Raw genomic sequence first — 21,265 nt, forward strand, 5'->3', positions numbered from 1 at the left:
TCAATTTTACTCATCCTCCAAAGAAGAGAGACACATGGCATGAGAGTTAAGCACATTTTAGTGCAAAAAACTGTTTTTTCCCTTTCAAAGTAAAATTTCTATGATTAAGGTTTTTTGATTGTAGTGTCTGAATAATTATAGACAAGCTTGAAAACATTTCACACATGTTTTAGTGCTTTAGTAGGCTACACAATGAGTCTATACAGTTAGCATGATGTTAGCTCTTAACTGCTGGATCATGCTAGTTTTTCAAACTTGTGGGTCTGGGGTGATTTGTGCCAAAGGGCCTGGGTTAAGTTGTGCCAGATCCAGACCACCTAGACCTACATACTCACAGGGGATAATCTTGAGAAGTGAGGAGATGGGCATGCCTCATCATTGTTTGACTTAGGCCTGCCTGCTATTTGTTTAATTTAGCCTATGAATTTAGCTAACACTGATTTCAGTTTTGAGTTTGCACTATGTTATTAAAGAGAAGTTTTATTCCGTTTTTAAGTGGCCTATGTCACAATAGGATGTTTAGAAATTAGCCTAGTCACTTTATTCTTATATGTTACATAATTGACTGAAAGCGCTATGTCAACAGGCATCTATTGCCAAAGCCTTTTCGCCTGAAATGATTCACAAATATCATATATTGTGTTGCTATGGTGCTCTAAATGGTTGCTAGGGCGTAGCTTGATAGCTTCACAATGATCCTGAGAGACTGATTGGTCGTCTGAGTAAAATGAGCCCGCCCCCTTGTCTCTATGACACTGTGATCCAGAGTTATGTTCAATACAAAATCCCTATGCAATTGACCATAGTAGGAAAAACGCATGCTATGGTATTCCAGGGTGACAATATCTAAATACACCTTAAATGAGTAATTTTGTATTGAATTTATCTTGCTTTCATATAGCATTACGGTTCATAACATTAAAATGTTCTGTTTTACTTCAGAAATCACTGGCACAATTTACCCCAATGTATTCCCCCAAAGGCACAACTTCCCCCGCACCAGGGGCAAGTTGTGCCATGAGACCACTTTTTTCCCAAAAGCTATATTTCTGAAACAATTTATTTCAGATCCAAAGTTATTGTTCTCAGGGATGCACCACATCCTGAAATATATGTACATCCTTAAGTTGAAGACATTACTGCCATGGCCTCACTTTAAAGTCATTTTGAGTAAAAACTGGCACAACTCACCACACTTTCCCCTAGGTTATATCAAATAAAAATATATAAAAATAAAAAACAGTATCTCGATAATGCTCTTTGGTGGGTCAGATTCAGGGAATGGGTCCTCAGGCTGCAGAGAGAGTAGAGAGGTGCCGATGAAATAGAGACAAACAGGATGAAAAATCATGTAACACTGGACTTAAGCATCAGCAAGACCTGATTATCTATAAAGCTGTCTTTATAATACTTACAGACAAAATAAAACTCAGAAACATGAACAAAATGTTACTATGTCTGTTTTTCCCCCTTATTTTTCTTCATCAGTCAAATGTCAGATTTCTTCATCACTGACAAATGATTGATAGACCGTGTCCTGCAATACTTGAGGAAATAGTAGGCGGCACAAGGCATGTTAGTTAAAGGTGCAGTAAGCGATTTCTGAGAAATGCTGTTGAAAGTGGATCTGACCAAGCACCAAAACACACGTGTAGCCAATCAGCAATAAGGGGTGTGTCCACTCATGAGAGGGGAGCGTGTGGATAGTGTGTTTGTGAATTTGGGGGCGGAGGAGCTGTCAAGACAGGAGCATGATCTTTTTGGGTAGGGGCGGGTTTGTTTTAGTAATTTCAAATATCAACAGCGTTTCTCAGAAATCGCTTACTGCACCTATAACATTATAATATGAATACATTATGACACAACTCTTATCTAAGCAAACTTTATGTCTCAAAGATAATCCATGTAGTCTATAGTATTTTGATCATCCAGTCATCAAAACTCTGAAGCATCAAAGCGCCTGTCTGGTTATGTCAGTATGCAGATCATGACACACATCCAAAGTACTTCAAAGTACCATGTAGAAATATTACTTTCATATAAAAGGCTAACAGGGCTGTGTATCACAAAATAATGGAAAATAACAAGTATTACAATTAAGCTTTCATGTCGGCCTGCACAGAAAAACAAACATGCAGCGCGAGTGTAGTCTGAGTCACAAACAAAACAAAAAATTATTTTACTGATTTGTTCAAAGAGACGAGTAACTTACTGGTTTGAATCAGTTTGACTGCATTCACTATGTGATGTTACTGCAAGAATGTTTGTTCATAACTTTGACAGAACCTTTTGAACAATAAAATGTTTTTAATTTTAACATGGGAAGAATACATTTTACATTAAAATACTGTATATAAATTGTTTTGTTTTTTTATTAGTAAAAAGTATTACTGTTTACTATTTGGAAAAGAAATACATTTAACAAGGCAATTCATACAGTAGGCCTACACTAAATATAATTAAATATTCTCACATTTATTTAATAATCACAATAATGAATAAATATAGTGTCATTTGGAATCACCAAAGTGGGTTTGAGGGGTGACATTTCTCAGAGAACATACATTTCTTTGAACTGACAACTAATAAATAGGTTGTGGTAGTAAACCTGGAAAAATGAAATAAAAAATGCTTATGATGTGGTTTAAACAGTTGTCAGATGAACCTCCACAGTAGGGGAAATTCCTCGCTCAGAGGCCACAGCAACTGTTTGCTGACATTCACTAAACTTAATGTCAGACCTTTTCTCTTTCTGCACAGCAAGGCCACTTTCACTGTCATACTTTTTATTTTATAACCAGTGTCAAGATCTGAACCATACATATTCCACACATCAATCAATTATGTTTTTATTAAGAAAAGTTACAAATATACACTGGTGTGACAATGTGAGTGAAGTAATACTAGCCCATGTACAATATGACAATATATATATATATATATATATACAATATATATAAGCTTATAATAACCTTTAGCATGAAACATATACAGTAAGCACCTACATTTATCCTGAAAACCAGTACAGTACGTCCTTAAATTGATAGTGGATGATAAAAGTCTGGTTTCACAGACAGAGCTTAAACTTAGCCAGTATTAGGCCTTAGTTAAGTTAAGACATTTAAGTAGGTTTTATAAACGTGCCTTAAAAAAATCATTACTGGTGTGCATCTTGAGACAAAACAGTGACACAATGATTTTTCAGTGCTTTAAGTTGCTTTCAGTTAAGCCAGCTCAAACATGCATTTTATTCTGGGACTAGGCTAAAGCCTAGTCTGTGAAACCAGGCAAAAAATATTTTTTTAATTCAAAGTTAGAATCGGTCAATTATTCTATAAATATTCACATTTGTACGGTATAGTGACACAAGGCAGATTCAAGTGACCAAGGACAAGGATTATAATCAGTTATTACAAAGCCACTGATGCATTTTATAATTTGTATTTATTTTACAGTATGCTTAAAAAAAAATATTTTAACCATGACTGAGCGTTTCCTGTTAAAAGTACCAAAGGCATTGCATCTGCCTTGCAGAGTTCCCTGTAAATGATTGTGAAATTCAGCTGCAGCCCTCACACATGAGGAGATGGAGTCAAGATGAGGCAGATTACATGCTAGCCTGCAGTTGCTCTAGTTTCTCTTGCAGTTCCTGGGCGCAGCCTGACAGGTTCATGTAGTGTAATGTTGAGTAGATATTCTCCAGCTTCGCTCCACTGCTCTGACTCCACAGACGTAGCATCATGTACTGCTTTTCTAGATAAGATGGCCCTGCCTCCAGTTCGATACGATCCATCTGATCATCCGACACGCAAAGCAGTCGCAGAAATTCCTTCCAGCGTGTCACGGGAATCTCTCTTATGATGGTGTAGAGCACTGGTGCTGGCCAGGACTCCTTCTGCAACACCTGCATCACTGGGGAAATATATAGATATGGCCTTTAGATACAGAGGAGATGGATTGAACAGAGTAAAATGGTTTTAAGTGTAAAAGGTCAAGAAAACCCCGAGCTGTCAGGTAAAATCTCCTGTTGATTGCTTTTGATATCTGAGTTGAAAATACTCGACTTTTTTCGTTCAAAATGAACTAAATTTAAATAACGAGTCAAAACATCATCAATTTAAGTCCCGTAAAAAAACAAAAAAAACGCAGAATAGAGGTAAGTCTGCTGGCAAAAAGAGAAAGCATCAGAGCTCGTAATAACACGAGATTGGTGATTCATGATCAAGCTTTTCAGAGATTTGAAGTGTTGTTGAAACAAATAGTCCATTACAAGCTAAGAATCGGTCTAGCAACAAGACAAACACTACAACAATATTACAGTAATATAGGCCTACTGAATTCCTCTGCAGGTCATTGTCACCACAATCCACAAAAGTCCATTAAATAGAGTCTAATGTACTGTGTTAATATTAATTTAAAAATAATCATTTTCCACAGGTGCTTTCCCTGTATTTTATTGTGTAGTGTTTTAGGGTTAAATGAAATGTACGTAAACTTAACAGAAAATCCCCTGGCAGAAAATGACCAGTACCTTCTCTGTTTTTGTACAATAAATAAGCCACAGAAAAGCAAGTTGCGTTTTTATGAAACGAGAAAGAGCGAGTCCGCAGTGTGATACAAAAGACATGAAAGTAGCGCCGGATGAGTCGACTGATATACAGTGTTTTAGCAGATACTGCAATATACCAATCAGAATTAAGCATTCCAGAGAGCCGTGTAATAAGAACTTTTAACTGCAAATGTAATATGCAGTTGTATCATTTTAGGTTTTTTTTTTTTTAAATGTGTGCCTAGTAAATAAAACAAAAAATATTAAGACTGTTTAATGAGAACTAAAACAAAAATCCCTCGTATCTACTCTGAAAATTATCTACTGTATTTAATCATTCATTTTTAATGCCCTTTCAACATGCAGTTGTGAGGCTCCTACCACACCGCCAAGGAAGCAACTAAAAAGTGTGCGAGTTATTAGCAATTGCTATCTGATTAGACAGTTCTCAGAAGTTCTTTGACTTTGATTGTGATCACCTAGGCTCCAGGCTTAGCATACAATTTCGCATACGCCTACACGATTAGCAAAAGGGATAAGACTGAAAAACTCAAAATGATCAGAAAAGCAATCACAAGATTCGAACGGTTTTAAAACAGAGAGTACACCTAGGCTACACTTTATTGAGAAATTTTTTATATAATTACATTTTGGGTTTCCATTTGCTATCAGGGGTGCCATGATGCTCTGTAAGTCTCCACTGAAGACGCTGTGTGGGAAGCTGGTCACTGGTAAAGTTTTGATAGAGGTTTCATTGCAGGCTGAGGTATATCTTTCCTTTGAAGACAAACAAATGATTATCAAGATGATGACTGTCACTTGAACATGTCAGAGATTTCACTGTGCATAACAGAAAAATGTAAAAAAAAATACAAACCATTGCTATGGGAATGTTGATTACATCATTAGGTTGATCTGCTAAAACAAACACAAATCTTTGTCACTACATACATTATCTGAAATATAACAACATGCAGATCTTCTAAATCAATGTGCATTTCCTATTTTAAAAAAGAAATCTGTCTCAAATCACAAAATTAACAGAAACAAAACCAACGTCCATCCAAATTGAGTACATGTGAGCGTATATGAACCTGGTTGAATGTGAACGTTTGGATGTTCACCAATATGGCAGGTTTTGGACTGGCAGCAAAGCCATTTCCATCTACAGAACCGGATGAGTAGAAGACAGAGAAGACCACCTAATAAGGCCACAATGATGAGAGATACCAGCAACACCATTTGAGGATCTCCTAAGGAAACGGACAATTTATCTTAACACACAAAAAAAAATAAGATGAGTATTTCTTACTTAGTTTGCATAAATATTTCTAAGTGCATGTTAGGATGTTGTGATACCTTTTGTTTCAACTTTGGTACAAAAAGTTTTACACGACTCGCTCTTGCATCTAAACCTGAAACAAATTACATTAAGCAATATGACAATTAACATTTACTGTGCCTTAAATCACTTTCATGACAAATGTCTCCAAACTGTAGGAGCAACTTTAAAATAACTACCTATGTATTTACCACATAAACATTTTTACAAGCTTATAAAACTATTTATTCTATTCTTTGGTGAGGTGGAAACTGAAATAGTGATTTATTGCTAATATCATGGGTAAACAATAGAGCCCAACGTGCCCAAAGCCGAATACCTTATAATGGCTTCAAAACGAATAACGAATTCTACCGAATAATTAAAACGATTATTCGGCAGACACAGTTACTCCTCGTGTTTGCCGAATAACAGGTTAGCCAGAGGATAGCATAGCACGATATTATAGCAGCATAAACCTCTAAAATCACTACGTAATGATTACTGTGTGAAGTGAATGAGTTACTATATGAATTGAAAAGCTTGCGACAGCAAATCTATATTCATTTGAAACGGCCTACTCATATAATTTGACGAACTTCCGGTTAAAGCCCCACTCACTTCCGGATTTATCCGAATACAGATATAGATACAAATAATTTTGAGACAGTTACCAATACAGATACTGGCTCCTCTCCATACCCTTAGTAAAGAGTCACAAATGCAGGAAATTCTGATGCCTTATGCACAGGAAAACCACAACCCATTAACCTACATGCTAAAGCCTAGAATAATCAAACCAAAACTTTCAAAAATCCTTATTATCCATAAATAGAGTCATTTACCAAAAATCCATCAAGATTTAAAGAAAGTACAGAAAAATGTGAATCTTCAACCACATACTCTACACAGCTTTGGCATCGTCCACCATCCAGAAAATAGCCATTCCTACAATCGACTGCTGTGGTTGTTTGAGTCGTTTGAGTTGTTTGAGTCGTTTGAGTCGTTTGAGTCGTTTGACGGTTACATTTATCTGTACAGGTCAAACCTGAGTGACAGATAAAAGGGGAAAAAAAGGCCACAAGATGTTCAGCATTTTTTAATTACAATAGAAAGCATCATCTGTGTCCCTTGGTCAATAGTTTGTAAACTTCCTTTAGTAGTACTTACATTTATTGCAGTTTTGGCAATTCTGACAGGGTTTACAAAAACCACCTGATTTGTAAAACCCAGGTTTACAAACGCAGACTCGGTTGTGTGTTGATGTGCAGGAGGTAACCTCTACTTCATAATCTGTAAAACCATGATTGTCAGAGGCTTACAGTATATCAAGATTTAAAAGGTCATCCTGGTACAATTACATAAATAACAAAGAGTGTATTCTAATATTTTACTTACCACCACTATCACAATGGTAACATCTAATGCAATATCTCATTTGATTTATGGCGTCCATGAAATAACCGTCCTCACATTTTACACAGACATTTTCTTTTTTGTAAAATCCTGCAAAATAATACGATAAAATACTTATTGCAGTTTCACTGTGGTTTTACTATTACATTTATTTTTACCAGTGCGAGGCTCTTCTGTTTACCTGCTGAACAACTTCCATTTGCCATGGGTTGTACTGTTGTACTTTGGCATTGGGAGGCAATAAATAGTATAAATACCTGAAATAAAGACAATTAACTGCAATCAAATAAAAAATTAAATAAAATAAAACATGCGGTTTAACAACCTGTCAATGTCTTCTGAACATTTGAAATACCATCATATTTTGAATACCCCGCATCTGAATATCATATCTACCCGACATCATATATCTGAATAGATGTATTAAATCAGGGGGTTTCAAATATTTGTAAATGTTCATATATACAAAGATACTTTTTTTGTGAGAAATATTACAAATATAAGTATATACATTGAAGTATCAACATGTTTTTTCCTGAAATAAAAGACAACTGTTGATATACACTAAGAGAACAGAGCTGTCAGATTAATGTGAGTAGCATAGCTCATATTTGATAAGAAATAATTGAGTTTATACTGTAATATCTGACTTGCTTCGGTATTTTAGCAAATTTTAGAACAGTTTGAGACATTGTTGAGATTAATTATAATTAAAGGGATAGTTCACCCAAAAATGAAAATTCTGTCATAATTTATTCACCCTCAGGTTGTTTAAAAAAAAATACTATGGAAGTCAATGGGGTCCATCAACTGTCTGGTTACAGACATTTTTCAAAATATCTTCTTTTGTGTTCAGCAGAAAAAAGAAATTCTTACAGGTTTGAAACAACTTGAGGGTGAGTAAATGATGACAGAATTTTCATTTTTGGGTGAACTATCCCTTTAATGTCATGCTTTTCAGTAATTACATTATTAATCTCTTGACATAAACACATCCTTAGTTCACCATCATGTTGTTCTAAACCTGTATGAGTTTATTTCTTCTGTTGAACACAAAAAAAAGATATTTTAAAGAAAGTTGATGATGAAACAGTTGATGGTAGCCACTGACTTCCATTGAATTTGTTTCCTACTATGGACGTCAATGGTTACCGTCAACTGTTTCATCATCAACATTCTTTGAAATATCTTCTTTTGTGTTCAACAGAAGAAAGAAACTAATACAGGTTTGGAACAACATAAAGGATGACAAAAATAAATACAGACAGAAGGATCTCTTCGAAGTTAGCCAAAAGCACATTATAGCACAACATGTCTAAGGAAAAGCAATGCAGGTAAAAAATCAGGACTTACCAAATCAAAACACAGTGTTAACACAGTCATGATGAGATGTTCAGTTTCAGCTAAAGAGTCATGAATGAAGAGTAATAGTATGATTTGAATTCATAGACTAACGAATTGATGAAAACATGAAACATTCCAACTCTGCTTCATGTCAGCATTTTTGGCATCCACCATCTGCCTCACTCTGACAGAGTATCCGTGCAGACAGGAAAGTGAGTAACCAACCAAGAAAGCTTTCTGTACAAGATCTAAGAGAGTGTGACAGATGAGAAACAGGAAAACACGTCAGACCAATAACCTCAGTGTGGTACAGTTGAATATCAGATCGTTTGGTTAATAAACTTATTCCATGCATTCATTAATTTTATCATAAGCTATATCACATTCCATAACATAATAAAAATGAATGAAATTATGAATGACCAAATTATAGTTTGAATGGTGAGGTCCCAAGTTTGAATAGAATTTCGATTTGATATAGTAAAACTATGCTAGTTTGTTCTGTGTTTTTTACTTCTAGGGGATATGTCCTATACTGTAGCTAAGCAAAGAAGACAAATTTGGTTCTCTTGTATCTCTTAGTATGTAAACATGTTGTGGGCTAATTGCTTCTTGGTCTAGCTGGCTGTAGCTTGGTGTCTGCTTTAGGCCTAAAATGTGCTTCATGTAATAACATTTAAATGTACACATTTATATAATCTTTTGATACAAATCTGTTGAATGTATGATTCAATGACTCACCCACAAAGACAATTCACTTGTTGCCACCTACTGGGTGTAAAGTTCGAATAAACTTGCAGAGAGAAACCTCACTACCTCTCTAATGCCACAAGCGGAGTCATACAATCGGTGAAGAGTCCGAGTGCTGAGTGAACGCCGTTCAGCCAATCAGATTCGAGAACTGGAACTAACTGTTGTAAACTTTGCAAAAGATTTTACTAAGTCTAAATATTCAACCTTAATACATTAGTTTACACTGATAAAACTAAATTTAAAGGAGCTGTATGTAAGAAATGTATTTCAATTAATCATAAAATGGCCGTGATATGTCACTAGACATTAAGAAATCATGTTCATTTCAAATACTTATATCACTGACAACAGTAGTCCGGCCAGGATATTGTCATTTAAAAAGTGAAGTTGCAGCCCTCAACTGATGTTGATGTTGTCATGTTGTGTTTTGGCCTGAAGTGCCACCCTCCACCTATCTACCAATCACGAAGTCAGTAGTGTTTCGGCATCCGGGTTGCCAGCTCAGCTCTAGTTACCACAGCTGCAGCTACAAACGTTCCTGCTGGATCCTGCAGTCTATCTGGCAACCTCGAGTCAGGGGGGAGGGGATACACCGCTCTACAGTAATTTGAAAGTGATTGCAGTACCAGTTTTGGCCACAATCTTACATATGGCTCCTTTAAGGTAGAAATAATTAAAGGGACTGTGTGTAGGAATTTCTCCCATCTAGTGGTGAAATTGTATTTTGCATTCAAACGAATAATGCTCTCCAGCGCCTCACTTTTTCAAATGCGAGTTGCATCTACGGTAGCCGTTATGTACTAAAAAGCTGACAGGATGTCTTATAATAGCACTTCGAGTTTTTCTTTGGGTTAACAGGTTTGTTATTTAAAACAAACTGAAACTTGAAACAACGAAAAAAAGAATGTTACAGTATGAATTACTGACTGTGAAAAACATTAACTATGGTAGTTAGTAGTAATGCCTTCTTTACTCGTTATATTTTTTGAAGTACGTGCATTGTTAGATATCATCATCATCAGAGCCTTCTCTAACGTTACTTTACTCAATAGCTGCTATTCATCAAAGAGCCTGTTTAACTTTTAACTATAAATGTTCTACTGTCTATATAATAAAATACACAACCAAGCAATGAAAAAAAAGCTTGTAATTAAGACCGTAACATTGACTTACCTTACTAACTTCAGCATCTCTTGTTTTGAAAGCTTTCTCCTGCATTAGCTATCCCGACATTAACCCTTGTTTTTGTAATCTCCGGTCACGTTTCCTTTTACGGTCTATTTTGGACTTTTTCGACGACGAGGACTCATCCTGTGACTCAGCATATGTATGAATGAACGGTGTATAAATAACCGTACAGTGCATCCTTTTAAACTAGCCGCGGCAGTGACAAGCGCCTCTCACTGCTCTGCTCCTCCGCTTCTGCTGGCTTCAGTCACGTGACGCTGGCTCTGAACGAAAACGCGTTGTGGAAACGCGTTGGTCTAGTACTTTTTGTCCCTCTCTGCTATTATAGTTTTTCAAGATGGCGGAACTACATGGAAGCCTCCGTGGACCTACCCGTCCCATGTATATAAAGATAATAAATTCTTAGTTTACGAGGTTTAGTCTGATCATTGTCATAGGTATTTGTACACCATTGAGGGCATATTTATTAATAAAAATATTGATTTTAGATAATAAAATACCTAAAAAGCTACACATAGTCCCTTTAAGGTAACAACTTCAGGTTACCAGTGTGATAAAAGGGAATACTATAACTTTGAAGTTTATGAATCACCACTTGTGGGTTTGAATTTGTGATGTGCAGATTATTACTGTACTGAACAACCACCAACACACCAACACACAAATGCCTGTAGGCATGACTGAATGTCAATGAGAATACATTTCATTTGATGGTCTTTCTGTTTTTTAGTAGGGCTTGTAAAACCTTTAAACTTCAGTCACCATGCAATCAAATGGAGATTTTTTTTTTTTTTTTTTTTACTGAATATTGCAGTATTTAGCCAATTGTCAGCAACTGTCTTTTTCAAGACACATAACAGCTTAAAAAAATCACAACAGACTTTATTTAAGACATTTAATCAAAAAAAAAAAAAAAAAACATTGACTTTGGGACGATGGGATCGAAAGTGCTAAAATGCTAACTCGTTTCTGCGTTTTGGCCCCCAAAAAAGTGATGTCATACCTGCACCACCCTATTTCAACAGTTCTCAGAAAACGCTTACTGCACCTTTAAATTTACCAAAACAGACTACCAAACTAGCTACTACAACATAAATAAAACCAATCTGGGTTAACTTGCTAATTAAAATGCCTTTAAGTTAAAAAATATTTTTTTATATATGGAACTATAGACCTAAGTATAGAAAATCTGGTTACTATAGTAAATTTTGCATGGGAAAGTCTCAATTCTGTGTCTTAAATGCCTCCCTTCTTTCATAAATAGAAGCAGCTGCGCAGAGCTAAAACAGATAGAGATGCCTGACCGACTGCTTTAGCCTAAAAGCAATGATCAGAAGGAAGCAAAACAAGCCTCAGATGAAGGCGACCAGCTAAAATGAGAGATTTTGGTGTACAGCACCCAGAAGTGAACAGACTGACCCGGAAGCTGTGCTGTCTGGAGGCGCATAGAGAACATCCAGCCTCTTCACTGCTTTATTAAAGCCTCTCCTGCGAGAAAAAAAAAAAAAAAACACTCTGACTGCTCGATAGAAAAGGTTTGTGCACTCATATCGTCTTTTTCTTTTTGCCCACACTGAGCAATCGTGCACATTACTGCATTGTACGAGAGATAAGTGTTCGACGGGAGCGATTTATCGCCTTTGATCTACCACAGGTTGCACAAAGCGGAATATAACATTATAAATGGCATTATCTAAATGCATTGAACATGCATGTGCTTATGTTTTAAATGTGCATTCGCTATAGCGCTGTTATAAAGCGATCGGGACGGCAGATGTTGTAAAATATGACACAGCCGCGCGCAGCGTTTCGCCAATTGTAAGACATTTTTGCACGGCATGATTGTCGGAAGTGTCAGTTTTTTTTTAAGGGGGCCGGGCAATTCAAAGGTGCTATTCTTCGTAAACAAACACACACACACACACACACACTTATAACCACAAACATCTCGTTGATCGAGCGCTTCCTCCCTGAAAAAAATGGCCCGACTTGAGTGTGAATTTTTAGGCTCTGCAGAATATGGCGTCCTTATGAAAATATAACAGGCTGCCATTTTTGTTTTTTTTCTTTTGTCTGAAATGTTTTTGGTGAAATTGTGCAGGAATTAGTCCGAGGCTCTTGGTGATCAGTAGATACCGAGATAACCATGTCGTGCAGCTGCTGTATGGGGAATCAAAGCACAGAAGTTTTGTGACTGTGGTTTTCCTCTAAAGAGGCGTCAGGATTTGTTTTCTACTTTATACTGATCTGTTGAATTCTGTCACTTGTTTAAAATAGTTTTCAGTATAATTCAGATGTTTGCCAGGATGTTTACTCATAAGAGTTGAACTCGAGTCAGATTATGAGTCACATGTCAAATATTACAATTCTTGACACTTCACTTGAGCTGATGATGACTCAAATCATTTGTCATCAAATAAAAATAAGAACACTGTTAACCATCAAGGTCAGAAATGGGTAAAAAAAAGAACTGATATTTTAAATAGTCGTCGAATGTGTAGCAAATGTTGTTTTATTTCACTTTATAGGTAATTGTTTAGATTGAGTAAGTTACGATTCTTGAGGGTTATTGAAATTGCCCCTTAAGAAAAAAGTTAATTTCTGACACTATTAACAATAGTTTCTAACAAAATATCTGTTACTACAGTTATTGTTACTTGCCTATTAATCCACCACAGAACAAAAAAAAAGAAAAAAAAAAAAAGATTAATGACAAGAAAGCTTCTCCCAAATCAATTTATTTTGGTTTTACAGTAGTAACAACTCAAGTAATTACAGTGTGAATTTATGTACAGGAAACTTTTTGGCAAAGCATTACAGGAAGAATTAACACCAAACCAGAGCTTATGTCATAATTTACTCACCCTCATTCCTTTCCAAACCACTATAGCTGACTTTTATCTGCGGACCACAAAAGGCAGAATGACAGTCACCATTCACTTTCATTATAAGGAAAAAATACATTTAAAAATAAGACATGCAAGATTTGAATGACATGACAATGAGGACAGAATTGTTATTTTCATCAATTTGTGAACTGAAACAAGCATGCAAGCGTATCGCATACAGTTGAAATAAATTCAATAAATCATCTGACTGAAAACAACCTTAAGTAAAGACCTGAGGTTTTGGGTTTATATTTTTTAAATGTACTTTATGTTATAGATATTGCACTGGTACGTATTGTTTTTAATTAAATGACTAAAAAGCAAAACTAAAATAAACGTGATTTATTTACATCTCATTGGTAAGAAATTGACTTAATTCCTAACTAGCACTGAGATTTAGTTGAGAAATATGTTTCTAAAAGCTTTGAGGCTGATGTGTGATTTTAACCTGTGATTTCACTCTGTTTTATTAGAAGGATGGCAGAGCCTCGATTCAATAATCCATATTTCTGGCCACCACCTCCATCTATGCCTGGTCAAGTGAGTATTGTGTTTTTTTTTAAGTATAGAGTGGTTACTTGGACTGTTAGTCATACTGTACCTTTCATTACAGAGCGAAACTGTGGCATTTGAATGTAAGAAAGCACGACACGAGGCATTTTTGCAAATCTGTACAAAGCAATGTGGTTTGCCAAACCATGCACCGAAACCTAGATAAAAGTTCCCCCCTATGTTTTGTTCGGATGGTTTAGTGTCTCATGTCACTTGATGTCCCCGGTCAAACTTACCTGATGACTTTTTACAGCTGGATAACCTGGTTCTTATCGACAAGATCAAAGAGCAACTGATGGCAGAAAAGATTAGACCTTCGCATTTGCCGCCCACCACTGTTCCCTCTCAGCAGACCCTGCTGGTGGCCTCTCCACCTACAGATGTTGGGCAACATTTAATGTCTCTCCCCAAGCTGCAGCAGGCCCACAATTCCTCTCAGCCTGACATCGCCTTGCACGCCCGCCCAGCATCAAGCACCATTGCAGGTACCGATAGCCCTTCCGTGCATTATCATGACAAATAATGACTTCACATGTTCACACTTCATCATTATGTATTGTGGATGTAGAAATCTTTTATGTGGGTCAACAATGTGATGCATTTTTGTCCTATCTATTAGAGCTGCACGATTAATCATAAAAAGATTGCAATCTCAATTCAAACACCGACACAATGCTATACCTAAATGACAACGATTAAAGGGTTAGTCACCCAAAAATGAAAATTCTGTCAGTAATTACAGTAAAAAAAATGCTGATTCATCCAGTAATGAAGTCTTTTATGAGTCATATATATTTTTTAATTCATTCAGATTAATTAAAGGGTTACTTCAGGATTTAGCATTAAGCTTTGTATTAGTAGAAAACCTGTAGTATTTTAGAATTACCATGCTTTCCACCCTCATATCCCCCTGAGACAAGAGATTTATGTATTTTTTGTCTGAAAAAAATCCTCCGATGACGCAAAAATCGTCATTTTGCGTCATCGGAGGATTTTCTGGACAGAGGCTAAAGACTACAGCCAATAGATGGCGTTGTTCCGCATGTTTTCAGGCCGCCCATACAGGGTGGGATCTCACTCACAGAATGTACACAGTGTCAGCCGTCTTTCTTTGGAAGCTAAGATAGCAGGCTCTTGTTCTGTGGAGAAAGCTGAATAGTAGGAGAAAGCTGAGTAAGTAACCATCCTCCTTTTCCCGGACTTGTCCGGCGGGCGAGATCGTTCAAAATGTACGGGATTCAGCTTTTGCTTTCTGCGGTCGCCATTCATTGTTTACATGCACACCTTTTGTTTCAATCTAACTGAATTCATTCCGATTGGTGAATTTGAATGTAGTGTTTACATGAACGCTAAACAAGTGATCGGTTGATGTGCGTTTTACCATTGCTAAGAAAAATTCCCGCTCCTCCGTGAGAGATGGGAGACCCGGCGCGTCTCAGTAATCATGCCACCGGCCTCGCGCTGTTCTTCTGCGGCCGTCAGCCTCGTCCTGCTCGCTACAGTAAACATGATGAATGAATGGCGACTGTAGAACGCAAAAGCCGAATCCCGGACATTTTGGGCTATCTCTAAATCCCTCGCAAACTCATCACGTAGGCTAGCTTTGTTGTTTTAAACTGCGCACTCTTACCGGTAGGCGTGGCCTCCTAAGTCAGCGAAGCAAGTGCATTCTGGGAGTTGTTGTCTTTCATCCAGATTAGCCAAAAATAAATTTTCTGGCTTTTCTCAGTCTAGAAAGCTCCAAATTCAAAAATTTCTTCACATTTCTTCTACTTAAATGACCTATTTTAAATACACATTCATCATCCCAGAGGTGAAGTATCCCTTTAAATATACTGCAGGAATTAAGATTTTGTCGGAACCTCTAGTAAATTACATGTTATTTGTTTAGTTGTCTATTCAGAATCGTTGGAGAATCGGAATGTCTATGAACAAGATTTTGAATCACTTTATCCAGAATCGTGCAGCTCTACTATGTATTAATTTAAAAATGCATTAAAATGCCATTCACATACTGTATGTCATTATTTTTTACACCTCTTCTATGATGTGAATGTTTAAGTTTCTAAATTAAAATGAATTTTTATTGAATTTTTATCAGGCCATAAAGTAAAAATGGTGGTGATACAACTGTCCTGAAATCATAAGAAAAAAATGACTCATTAAAATCATTTATATTTAAAAAAAGAAAATCTTAAGTTGTGTGATGTAAAAAATAATATCTAAATAATAGATAATTAATTATTATATATTACTATTATTATTATTATTAAATGATAATAATTTAACTAAACTGCTTCACTAATATTTGATTAATATTTGCTTATTAATATTTTATAAAGTCATGTGGTCCAACCAATATGCAGAACAAAACATCATAGTCATTTAGTGAAACTCCCCAAAATCATAATGACATTTTTGAATTAATAATGGTTACACCACCACACAATCATTTTTATACTTATGTACATGATATATTTATACTTCAAATAAATGTAACTTATCAAAACCATGTGAAACCAGCATAAATGCAAAGTGTACATTTATAAGAATTTGGCACATGTTTTTCCTGGACACACTTGTAATTCCCTGTAGTGACATCCGTGCTATTTTCTTACATAATTTCAGAGCTGAATATTGATGACAAGACTGCGGTGAAGGCAAAAGGATTATGGGAAGACTGGCATATGCGACAAGCAGTGGACCAAGCCTCCAGAGCAAACCATCGCTCAGGTGGTAGACACAAAAGTCATATTAAGTTTCTATTTGCCATATACAAGTTAATAACCTTCTTTTTGATTTTCAAAACCAGGTCTCATGCTGTCCTCGCGCATTGAAAGCCACAACACCTCTGAGGCTATAACTCCCACCACCCCGACATCTAGCAGTCAGAACCGTTTAGGCGGAGCACCTTCCTTAAACACCATTTCCGGCCTGGCCAGCGGTCCTGGCATGGAGCACATGAAAAGTGGAGGTCTGATAGGGATGCTGGGACCACAGCCCAAAGCTCCACGGGGCCGCAAGAAGATTAAAGCAGAGAACAACACGGGCCCCCTGCTGGTGTTGCCCTACCCGCTTCTGGCCTCAGGCCCTGACCAGGCGGTTACCATCGCCAAAGAAGGAAAAACATACAGGTCACCGGCAATAATAAATCATATAATTTGCGACCTGCATTACATCTCGTATTACACATCAACTTTAATTTCAGTAATTAGTGATTTCATTTTTGAATTTCAAACAGGTGTAAAGTGTGTCCACTCACTTTCTTCAACAAGTCAGAGATGCAGATTCATTCCAAGTCCCACACGGAGGCCAAACCCCACAAGTGCCCTCACTGTTCAAAGTCCTTCGCCAACGCCTCATACCTAGCACAGCACTTACGGATTCACTTAGGCATTAAGCCCTACCACTGCTCCTATTGTGAGAACTCTTTCCGCCAGCTATCACACCTCCAACAGCACACCAGGTCCGCAAAACTCACAGCCTGTAGTGCACGTGCAACTGAAAACTATACGAAACCAGTTTAGAGTGTTAATATATCTCTCTTTGCTTTTAAGGATTCATACTGGTGACAGACCATATAAATGTGCCCAACCTGGATGCGAAAAGGCGTTCACACAACTCTCAAACCTACAGGTGAGGACAGGGCTGGATTAATAGTACATTCTACAAATGTAAAGAGGAAATAGTGTATTCATATATATGTATGTATATGTATAAGGACAACATATTTTTTGTTGGGCACAAATAATTATAAAAAGTGACAGGAAATACTTTATATCATATACTTTATATATATATATTTAAAAAAAATGCTATTCTTTTGAACTTTCCATTCATCAAAGAATACTGAACAAAAATATATCATAGTTTCCATAAAAATATTAAGCAGTACAGCGGTTATCAAGCTTGATGTTAATAAGAAATGTATCTTGAGCAGCAAATCAGCATTAGAATGATTTCTGAAGACTGCTTTTATTAATAATTAATTAAATAAATTATTGCACTATTAATAAATGCATATTTATAAATCATTGTATTAATTAATACATAAATTAATATTTCACATTGCTGTTTTTGCCAAACTCAAATAAATCAAATCGTGTAATATTTTATATTGCCGTCAACGTGTTAAATGTTTTTCCTTATTTCTTTTCCTGTTCAGTCTCACCAGAGACAACATAACAAAGACAAGCCATACAAATGTCCAAACTGCTACCGAGCCTACACAGACTCGGCCTCCTTGCAGATCCATCTCTCCGCACACGCCATCAAGAACGCTAAATCGTACTGTTGCAGCATGTGTGGCCGCGCATACACCTCAGTGAGTACCGATCCTCCTCGACGTACGGGAAAACACCTCTCTCGTCATATTCTAAAACCGTCTTCTGTTTTTCAGGAAACCTACCTTATGAAGCACATGTCCAAACACACCGTGGTGGAGCATCTCGTCAGCCACCATTCCCCACAGAGAACAGAATCTCCCAGCATCCCCATACGCATTTCACTTATTTGAGCTTCCCCCCCCTCACGTTTCTCTTCCACGAAAAGGTATTTTGTTCGCCGCGATGGTCTTCCGTTGAGAAAAAAGAAGAATGTGATAAGAGACCTCGGAGGACATTTGAGTCTGATATTGTCTTTACCCCTTTTAGCTCTTAGTGATATTAAGCCTCTAGGCCACAGACTCAACAAATGCTGTCTGAACTGAACTGAATTGGTTCAATTCAACTACAGACACCAGTCAAAAAGGATTTGATTGATTATTCCAAAAACAGAATGTCACAGTTGTGATCACTTTTACATTTTGTTTCAAAGGTGTGTAAGGGAGACTTCCAAAGATACTCTTTAAGCACTTTTTCAGCCTTGTGGTTTCGCTCAAAGTAAAATGAATCTTTTTAGAATGGGAGCAGCTATGAGAGCTCGAGCTTAGTTTTAGAAAGTCGGAGGGATTTTGTCGGTTTCCGTCTCCACTTCTACTCCTTATCGTTTGTTTTAACAGGATATTGTGTTGTTTTACTGTGGATGTGACACTTCTTCCACTTTAAGCTTGTATTATTCCTTTTATAAGGGGTATTGGGTCATGGTTGAGAAATGAAAAGCGATGATTGAGTTCTGTATGCCGTGAGGTGGCAGAGTTGAGGTCCATTTTGTTTTGTGGATTTTATGAGCATGGTTAGTGCCCCAGTATTTTTACACTGGCAAAAGAGACCCAAATAAGGAATTGTAAAAAATAATAATCCCCCAGACGCTTTCGTTTACATAAAAGAGGGTCAATAAGATATGACGCTCTCTAAAATAACGGCTTGTGTTGTTTGCATCATAGATGTTTTACTAGTTTCACTTTTTCAGACAAGGCCTTTTTTTGTGTGTGTGCAATGCAAATCGCATCGTTTCCAATCACAGTATTTTGAAGAAAAAGTGTCCTTTTTTCCCATTTTTGAATTAAATGTCATAATTGCATCATGACAACGTCCATTAAATGGGTTTTTGTTGTGATGTAACAGAAGAAGTGTCACATGGGATCAGTGGTGTTAACTGAATTACACATTTAGGGTGTAGCTGGCCCTCTAAACTCCGTTAAGTGTTTATTCCCTCTATTCTTCCCGAGACAAGTGATACAAAAGCACCTTGAGACATTAACTTACACCGATGGATAGCTGAAAGTTTTCATTCGTTTTTAGATGATATAATCTAATTGCAGTGACCTATTTTGAAATGTTTTTATTGGTCAAATTGGAAGTTTGTACACCAAAAACATCAGTAATGCTGTTTAAAGTTAAAAAAAAAATCTAATTTTGAATGTAGTCGTGTTCATTTCCACCAGTGCATTTCTGTTATGTAAGTTCATCCAAAACAAATAACTGTTAATCTGGTATGTTTATCTTTCTTTCTTTCTTTTTTTTTTTTTCTTTGACAAGCAAAACCAGCAAACAAGCTGATAAAACATGTTTTTAACAGAGTGGGCAGCAGTCTAAAAGCACACTTGGTCTATTAAATTATTCTCGCCAAATTTGTTCATATGTGATCATACTTAGCGTATGTGATTTATGCGATGTCAACAGGCCACAACACTGCAGCTCTACAACATTAATTTACTTTTGTGGTCATTCATACCAGTCATTTGTTAAGCTTATTGTGTTCAATTCATGTATATTTCGTTTTTTTTTTTTTTTTCTGTTTGCAAAGGACCAAGTTGTTGCTCTCAAATGCTCTCAAAATTCCCCCAAATATATATATATATAATATTGATTTATATAAACAGTATGTGTGATTTATTACACAGTAATGGCTTAACTGGGTCAAACCAGATTTTTGGTCTTTAATATTTGGGAATGTGACCAATATCGCCATTTTAGATAACAGCAATTTGATGAGGATCTACTTCTTGGTGCTTTCTACAAAACCTCAGCTCATTGCCAGGAATCGGTTATTACATTACAGTATAATCCTGGCTTTTTCAGCCTCAAATCCACTTTAAATCAGTAAGACGTGTACATTTACTATAAAATATACCCTGTATTCATTAATAGTGCAAATTGCAAGGTTTAGATACTGTACTTTGTTCATTTTTGTATCTGTTTAGTATATTTAAACTTATTAATATTTGTTTTTCTGTAAGTACTGATCATTGTTTTTATAGGTATCCTTGTCATTTTTACATGTACGCCTTAATTTTATCATCGTTGAAAGACCGGTTTCTTTCTCTTTCTTCCTCCATGTCGATGTTTTTCAGTTTTTTTTTCTTAAGCCTTTTTTCCGCATGGAACACCGTAATCGTTATTAATTAACTGTTAACATGTATTATGTAAGACATTGTTACATATGTTCTGAAATATTTCACGTTTTCCTTTGTCTTGCATTGTGGTTCCATATAATGATTTTGTTTAATATGCACAGACATGACTGATAGGTGAATTAAGAAAATATCAATGTCAAGAACACTTTGTATCTCTATCTTGTTTATTAAATTCAGACTGTTACACCTGAGCCTCTGTATTTATTTTTTTTAAGACGCATTGGAGTCAAAAAATCAGTTGTGATCCTGTTTAGGATTTTAGATTGAACCTTGATTCATTTTTGTCTTTAGAGATCTAAGACCTTACGTTGATGGAAATACCAAATGACTCTTGAGTGTGAAAATACAGAGGATGACAACATACAGAAAGTACCATGACACCAATGTCTTGATTTTTTCTTTTGAAGGATGGCATGACTATTTTATCTGAGTTATATAAAAGTAAAAGTTTATAAAAA

General features: G+C 36.3%; 2 protein-coding genes across 5 annotated transcripts; one reads left to right on the plus strand and one right to left on the minus strand.

Annotated features, from left to right (window-relative positions):
- Positions 1-3,289: 3,289 nt before the first annotated feature.
- On the minus strand, positions 3,290-8,878 carry LOC311302042 (tumor necrosis factor receptor superfamily member 1A). Of its 4 annotated transcripts, none has more exons than XM_084427588.1 (10): positions 8,640-8,878; positions 7,468-7,543; positions 7,269-7,376; positions 7,041-7,163; positions 6,774-6,918; positions 5,909-5,964; positions 5,644-5,823; positions 5,427-5,467; positions 5,197-5,326; positions 3,290-3,912 (listed from the first exon to the last, which is right to left on the minus strand). In XM_084427588.1, the coding sequence occupies exons 1-10, from the start codon at positions 8,667-8,669 to the stop codon at positions 3,608-3,610; spliced, it is 1,194 nt and encodes a 397-aa protein (XP_084283714.1). In that variant the 5' UTR covers positions 8,670-8,878; the 3' UTR covers positions 3,290-3,607. The 4 variants fall into 4 exon arrangements, with proteins under 4 accessions (XP_084283714.1, XP_084283716.1, XP_084283717.1 ...); XM_084427590.1 differs by having other exon boundaries at positions 3,427-3,912; positions 5,644-5,802; XM_084427591.1 differs by having other exon boundaries at positions 3,452-3,912; positions 5,427-5,464; positions 5,644-5,802.
- Positions 8,879-11,972: 3,094 nt separating this feature from the next.
- Positions 11,973-20,998, plus strand: znf362b (zinc finger protein 362b). The gene is made up of 9 exons (XM_084427587.1): positions 11,973-12,106; positions 13,933-13,999; positions 14,265-14,496; positions 16,640-16,744; positions 16,824-17,145; positions 17,253-17,477; positions 17,569-17,647; positions 18,177-18,335; positions 18,411-20,998. The coding sequence occupies exons 2-9, from the start codon at positions 13,937-13,939 to the stop codon at positions 18,525-18,527; spliced, it is 1,302 nt and encodes a 433-aa protein (XP_084283713.1). The 5' UTR covers positions 11,973-12,106; positions 13,933-13,936; the 3' UTR covers positions 18,528-20,998.
- The last annotated feature ends 267 nt before the right edge of the window (positions 20,999-21,265 follow it).

This window comes from Rutilus rutilus (assembly GCF_951802725.1).
Source record: "Rutilus rutilus genome assembly, chromosome: 13".
NCBI classification, from domain to species: domain Eukaryota; kingdom Metazoa; phylum Chordata; class Actinopteri; order Cypriniformes; family Leuciscidae; genus Rutilus; species Rutilus rutilus.